Below are 7,641 nucleotides of genomic sequence, written 5' to 3' on the forward strand. Positions count from 1 at the left end.
CGTGACTTGGTCTATCCTTTGTACGAGTAGTGTCGATGTATATATTCTAGTAGGGACGCAACTGGTATTTTGTCCCATCAATATCATGTAAATTTCCAGGGGCACGTAGCTAATAGCACCTTCGGTGTGCACTCCCCGCTAAGGGAGTTAGTTGCTAAAGCTCTTTGCCCTGAGAACTTGGTTGGTCATCGAGTGGTGCATTGCTAGTGCATATCCTAGCAGGGATTCCATTCTAGTCAAAGGGTGATCAAGGACCCTTAGGAGTTGTGGTCCCTTTTTGCAGTCCTATTGTAACTTGTTCATGAATCATCAATAAAGATTTACATTTGCCTACTCGTGTGCCCGTTTGCTCTGTGTGTGTGCTTGGAAACTCAACATTTCTATAAGCCCAAGGGGTGCAACCCACCCATATTTTGATGATCAACAAACCCAAATTGATGGTAGAATACTAATGGTTGATCTAGTGTTGTGATCAAGATAGGAATAATCGAAGTCATCACTAGAAGCAAAGAGAAAATGGCTCAAAAGGACACAAGAAGACTCAAGGTTCATGTAGTGTGTAATAGAGTCATCTTGGCATGAAGTCATTTGCATGAATCTATGTTTTCAAAGCCTCTTAAAATGAATTTTGACAAACTCAAAAAGGTGTTTGAAAACTTAGGTAAGAAGCCCAAAGACCTTAGCCCAATGCCCATTGTTTTTATTTTGTAAAACTAAATTTCAAAGCAGGGCCGGTCCACCGCAGTCCCGGGGCGACCGCGGGATGGATGCTGGAACCCCATCATCTACCCGATTAAAGTGGGCCGGTCAACCGAGGTCAATCCGGTCCACCGCGGATATGCTCCTAGATTTATTGGAGCAATCCAGAAAGGTCTTGGCGATCGACCGCCATTGGCTAGGTCGACCGCAGATAGGTTTTGAGCGAAAAATCAAATCAAACAAAAAGCCCTCGGCGGGCGACCACGACGACCCCGGTCGACCGCGGAAGCTTGAAATTCAAAATTAGAAAGAAGCGCCCGATTAGGGTATGAGCCCATATCCTAATCCAAACACTACCAAACGCTTTGGATTCGGGTATGGGCCCACATTATTTGGATGATCCAAACCGTTCATTTGATGGGTCCTGACATAGATAGGGTGTGCCCAAAAAATCAGCTCCATCGGATCATCCTAACCCTTCAATCTATGGACGAACCTTCAGCTGAGGGGGCAAACCTTAAACAAATTGAAACTACAGGGGTGTATTTGTCAATTTTTAAACTATAGGGGTCGAAGTGGATGTGTCAGAAACTAGAGGGGGTGTAAATGTATTTATCCCTCTTTATTTGGTACCCTAATCAAACTACCTAACTAATCGTGGGAGATATTATTGTTTTTTTTAAAGGGACTTGATAGGGTCCATCGCAAAAGGCATTTCGCAGCTGGTCTGTCACATTTTGTCTCCATTCACGAGGTGGCTGGTCTGACATGCGACTAGGACTGTCAATCGGGCTGAGCTTGGGCGGGCCTGGGGTGCTCAAGCTCAGCCCATGTCTATACAACGGGCTTCCGGCCGAGTTCGGGCTTGACTAAATTAGAAAATTTGCTTGCCCAAACTCGGCCCAAACTCCACAACGAGCTTCGGGCCGAGTTCAGGTTTGTCCATCACCTCTTACTTTCTGTACGAGAAAATACTAAGGCAAGCATTGAAAAGCCAATTTGATAGAAAGCCATTAAACTTGTTGGCTTTGGCATGTGAGAAAAGCCACACCGATTGATTTTTTGCCAAATTTTGTCTTATTCATTTAATAAATCTGAGGTCGAACCATAGCCTATAGGATATGATGATCAAAACCGTTCATATAGAGTGGGCTGAAGAGGGGCCCAATTTGTATACTTCAACAGTTTGGATCATCATATTAAGTAGGGCTGCAACTTGAGCCAGGTTTTACCCGACCCGCATCGACCCGACCCAAAAAGAGCCTGGGTCGGGTTGATGTTTCTTGGGTCTTGCGTCGAGCCGGGTTTAGAATAAAAAAGCCCGCATGAATCTCGGGTCGAGCCGGGTTTGAAGGGGCCCGACCCGACCCGACCCGAGATACTTAAGTTTTATAATATGTAAAAGACTAAAATTGTAATACAAAAAACGTAAAAGCAAAAAACCCACGCACGCAAACAGGGACTCTTTGCAAAACAGGGACTCTTTCCATCTTCGTTTTCTATTTTCCCCCTTTGGTACTAGGGTTTCATTGTTTCAAGAGAAGTAGAGAACCAAGGAGGTCTCAGATCTGCTATGCTACTCTGCTACAAAACTGAGCCTCACACGATCCAGCCTCACACGAGATCTCAGATCTGCTATGCTACTCTTCTTTCACCTTGTTTCTGATCTCTTTTCTCTCAATGATTTTGTTTTCTCCACCATTGATCTACTGTCTTTGATTTCATTTCTATCTTTGATCTATTCTCCATCTCTCCTTCTCTGGATCTCTACTTTCTCACTTGATTTGGGCTGAGAGAGAAGAAGAGCTCTTTTGAAAAGGGTTTGGAAAAAGAGAACAAGAAAACTTCTCTTTCTAGGGTTTGAGGAGAGAAGAGTTGGGGTTTCAAGGTTTGAGAAAAGGTCCTACACGATTTTGCAGAAAGGGGTTCACCTTGGTTATTTCACAGCAGGTGGTCAATTTTGCTATCCATCTTTCTGTCTTCATTGTTGTAATTGGTTCCTTTTCTTGTAGTGTTAGAGTTGACTGTTTTACTGCCTCCACTCCTGCTTAGATTTTTCCTCCTTTTCTTTGAGGTTGGGGTCATTACAACACCTATCAGTCGAGTGGGTGAAGACTTTGTAGATGCTACATGACGTTGGCTTCCAGTCATATTTGATTTTTTGTGGTGAGACGCTGGTTGAAGTAGAGATGTCGATGAAATCCGGGAGTGCTGCTCCAACTTTTGCAACATCTTTCTATGTGCATTGCCCTCTTTTCCAGCATTTCCACTCTTCTTTGTTTTTTATATCCACGGTCTTCATTTAAAATCTGTTTGGATCCTTGATTTCATAAAAGCCATGACTAAATTTACATGTGTGAACTGTTTTCATTAAAAAAGAGAGGAAAAGACATAGGTCTGGTATGTAACTTGAAGATTGAAAATGTATGTAAGCTAGGCCTTTAGATTCATTACCTTTTTTTTCTCATTCTCCTCATTTGTCATTACCTTTTTTTTTTTTTCTCAATTCCCTTGCAGGTTTGTTCGAAAGCCTCAAAAGATCCCATCTGATTAGTGATTACACTACACCTCTTTTGAAGTGAGTCCCCTTATTAAATGATGATGGAGGATGATATTGACGAGAACTACGATATTCCGGTGAGAATTGCTTCTTATTTGTTTATTATAACGATGCATTCATTTCATTCTTGTAAGATTTACTTTGTATTTTATTTCCACCAAACTTAAGAAATGGTAATTTGTGGATATTTGTTTAGGTCTTGGATTCTTCTGAAAATGCTACTAATACTGTTAGCACTCCTGGGGACTCCTCGACACAAACATCTAAAAAAAGCATATCCAACTAAATCTGTTGTATGGAATCATTTTACCAAAGAGAAAGGACCTGATGGGATAGATGAGAGGGCTAAGTGTAATTATTGCAAGAAATTATTTGCATGCCCAAGTAGCAGTGGCACTAGTAGTCTTAAACGACATTTGGATAAGACATGCATCCCTTATACCTCACGAGATAAGAGCAAGAAGTTATTGTCTTTTAAATCCGTTAGAGATAGCGATGATGTGGAGGAAGGGGCGGGTGTTATGCCTTGGATGTTTGACCAAGATCGAGCTCGAAGAGAGTTGGCTATTTTTATAATTAAGCTCGAACTTTCATTTAACATAGTTGACAAGGATGCCTTTAGAGATTTTATGATGTTTATCCAACCTCGACTCAAAGTTATATCACGCACAACTATAAGGAAAGAGTTGTTGAATATATATGGAGAGGAGAAACTTAAACTGAAAAGATTGATTGGTGTATGTCATCGGGTTTCTTTAACTGCCGACATGTGGACATCTAATCAGACTTTAGGTTATTTATGTCTTACAGCACATTTCATTGATGATAATTGGAAGTTACATAAGAAGATTCTGAATTTTTGTATGGTTCCAGCTCCACATGGGGGAGATGTTATTGCGAATGCAATTGAATTGTGCTTGATTGATTGGAATATAAGCAAGTTAAGTACCATTACCCTAGATAATGCCTCAAATAACACCGTTGCTGTTAGGACACTTGTTTCGGTTCTTTCAAGGAAAGGCATGTTACTACAAGAAGGTCGATTTTTTCACGTTCGTTGTGCTGCACATGTCATCAATCTCATAGTGCAAGATGGGCTAAATGAGATTAAAGAATCGGTTGATGTTATTCGAGAAAGTGTTAAATATGTTCGGGGTTCACAAGCAAGAAAACAGTTGTTTGAAGAATGTATTTTGCAAGAGAGGCTTTCAAGTAAGAGAGGCTTATGTATAGATGTGGCTACAAGATGGAACTCCACCTTTCTTATGCTAGAGTTTGCATTACAGTTTGAGAGTGCCTTCACTCGCTTACAGACCCGAGATGCCATCTTTGCAAGAGAAGCCCCTACTGTTGTTGATTGGAAGAATGCTAAAGTTATTTGCCGATTATTAAAAGTCTTTTATGATGCTACAAAGCTTTTCTCTGGGCATAAATATACAACTGCAAATTTGTATTTTCATGAGGTTTTTGCGATTCAAGAACACTTGCTTGGGATGGCTATACACGAAGATGTATCTATTAACCAAATGGCTACTAAGATGCAAAGTAAGTTTGATAAATATTGGAGGGAGTGCAATGTGATGCTTGCTATTGCAGTTGTCCTTGATCCTAGGTATAAGCTTAAATATTTGAGTTTTATATACCATCTTATCTATGCTACGGATGAAGCTGAATCACAAGTTTCACTTGTTAAGTATGAGGCCTTTAAGATTTATGATGAGTATGTATCTGCCTATAGTTCAAGGCGAACGCGAGTTTTACAGTCGGTGGAAAGATTTTCAGAGGTTGACGATAGAACTTCTCCTTTTGGTGAGAGGAGGATTTCCAGTTTACAAAAACAATTTTTCAAGATGAGTGCTGAAAAGAATGATGTTGGGCCGACATCAGAGCTGGAACGATATTTGAAAGAAGAGAATCATGTAGATGATCCTAAATTCGACATTTTGAGCTGGTGGAAAATTAACAGCTCAAAGTATACTATACTTTCTCAAATAGCTCGTGATATCTTGTCGATTCCGGTATCTACAGTTGCTTCAGAGTTGGCTTTCAGTACCGGTGGTAGAGTTCTTGACAAATACAGAAGTTCAATGAGTCCTGGGGTTGTGCAAGCATTGGTTTGCACTCAAGATTGGCTACGAGCTGTTAGATGTGATGGTGATAATGATGAAGAAATCAAAGTTTATCAACATGATAATGATATTGAAATCATTGAATCAGGTAATGTAACTACACATTTGCTTAGATAATTATAAATATGTTTTAAAAATTCTAATGTATTTTCTTTTCTTTTTGAAGGTCTCATTGATTCTCGACAAATTCCATAATATGATAACAATCTTGAGCTATGCCATAGATGAGGTAAACTTCATACATAAATTCTTTTAGATAATGGCTGTCTATAAATTCCTTTGGATAATACTCAACTTTTGTAATGCAAAAATTCACTCATACTTCGTGTGTTTTTTTTTTATGCAGAAACCTATTGGAATTCTTTTTGGTGCAGAAAGCCCTCTGTGGAAGCATTAACAATGGAATCAACTACATTAGCTTTTAAGTCTATTAGGCATATGTTGTCTTTTTGCACTTAATTTTGAGTAACTTCGTTTTTCCAATGTTTTACATTTCTTTAGTTTCTGGGGACAACTTGGTTTGCAGTGGGCTGGAACAATACATTATAGTGGTTTTGAGCAACTTTGTGCTTAATATGATAATTATGTTTTGATAAGTTTCTTAATATGGCATTCAATATCATCATTGACCTTATATCAGAAATCACCTTCATGACTGGAAAGCTACTTTATATTCATTCCATTTGAGAAATTATTGCTTTACAGGCCGAAAGTGGTGATCTTATTGCCTACGGTTTGATACCAGAATTTGTTGGACGATTTCCAGTAATTGTTAGTTTGTCTGCTCTCACTGAGGACCAACTTGTTGAGGTAGTTCCTTGGACAGGCTCCATCTACGAACTGTGTTTACAACATCGCTTTGTAGGTTCTTACGGAGCCCAGAAATGCCTTGGGAAAACAATACAAAAAGATGTTTCAAATGAATAATGTATGTTTTCGTTCTCAAAAGTCAATACCTCTTCTTATTGTGTTCAAATCCATGAGATCTGTGGTACAGGTTGCTTTGCACATTGCAGTCAGTAGCTTACCTGGATAGTATTTTAGTTGTACTTAATTTAATCCTTTTGTTTCCCAGGTAAAGTTGCATTTCACAGATCTTTGTTATTTAATTTTTGCTTCAGTGGCACTGCAGTGATAGTGTTGTATATGCATGCTCAGCTCTCTTCTGGAACTATGCAGGTGATGAAAGAATGCCTTTTAACTGTGTATTTCTTTCCTTTTGATTCACATGGAGCACTTGTAATTCAGATGCTGAATATTATTAATTTTCCATCAAACAGCTGGAACGTGGGCTTCATGGCTTGGAACCTGTTGTGGTAGAGCAACCTTTACTACAAAAAAGTTATGTGACGAGTTTTTTTCCTCTGGAGAAGACGTTCAGTAAGTTTACTTTCCTTACATGGCTTACTCAAGACATCTAGTATGTTTAATTTCATTGCATGGCCTGCAATTTCGTTCATTTTTTGTTTTTTATGGTCTTCTTTGTGTCATTGAAGAATCAGACTCATTATTAATCTCTTATCTTTGCCCAACTTTCCATAACTCATTGCTGATTTTTCCTCAATGTGAGCCTGTAAAAGAAATATTTCATGTTTAATTTTTAATTTCTTTTGGTGAAAATGATTGCTTGCCCATTCTATAAAGGAAGTTGTCTTGCCAAACAAGAGTTTTCCTTAAAAAATTGCGTCAACGTGAAAAAACCCGACCCGACTCAAGATTTATCATGGGTAGGGCCGGGTTTGGGTCTCGTGGGTTTTCCAGAAAAAAACCCGACCCGACCCGACCCGATAATATCTACTGATTTTTAAAGGCATAAAAAATCTTAAAAAATTATATAGTAAATATATTATCGGGCCCGGGCCTATAACGGGCTGGACGACCCTTGATCAAGCTCAGCCCAAATGAGAGTTCGGGCTTCAACTTTTGACCAAGCTTGGTTTGGCTTGTTCTCATTTTAATTATGGGCGGGCTTTTAGCGGGCCGAACGGGCGGGCTTCGAGCTTGCCCATCCCGATTGACAGTCCTACATGCGACAGACCAGCCGCGAAATGCCTTTTGCGATGGATGCTAGCAATTCCGTTTTTTAAAAGTGAAGAGTAGGAAGATTAAAAAAACTTAGAAAATCTGGTATAGTCGAGAATTTAAGGCTTATTTGAATCACAAAAATTTTAAAAAATCTTACAAAAGGGAAATCTCTCCATCAAAACAACTTTTTGCGACAAACTCGATTTTTGGAAAATTGAGCCCGGCCAG

At 39.4% G+C, this 7,641-nt stretch overlaps 1 protein-coding gene and 1 long non-coding RNA gene across 2 annotated transcripts; both read left to right on the top strand.

Annotated features, from left to right (window-relative positions):
* Positions 1–3,429: 3,429 nt before the first annotated feature.
* Positions 3,430–5,129, top strand: LOC143875929 (zinc finger BED domain-containing protein RICESLEEPER 2-like). Its single transcript, XM_077377510.1, has 2 exons — positions 3,430–5,068; positions 5,125–5,129. The coding sequence occupies exons 1-2, from the start codon at positions 3,430–3,432 to the stop codon at positions 5,127–5,129; spliced, it is 1,644 nt and encodes a 547-aa protein (XP_077233625.1).
* A 95-nt stretch (positions 5,130–5,224) lies between these two features.
* Positions 5,225–6,190, top strand: LOC143875718 (uncharacterized). The gene is made up of 3 exons (XR_013250178.1): positions 5,225–5,476; positions 5,555–5,617; positions 5,735–6,190. It is a non-coding gene; the product is annotated as an uncharacterized LOC143875718 (long non-coding RNA).
* Positions 6,191–7,641: the final 1,451 nt, after the last annotated feature.

Source organism: Tasmannia lanceolata, unplaced genomic scaffold (assembly GCF_043159265.1).
Source record: "Tasmannia lanceolata isolate RefF3 unplaced genomic scaffold, GAP_Taslan_0.1 ptg000004l, whole genome shotgun sequence".
In the NCBI taxonomy this organism is placed as follows: Eukaryota; Viridiplantae; Streptophyta; class Magnoliopsida; order Canellales; family Winteraceae; genus Tasmannia; species Tasmannia lanceolata.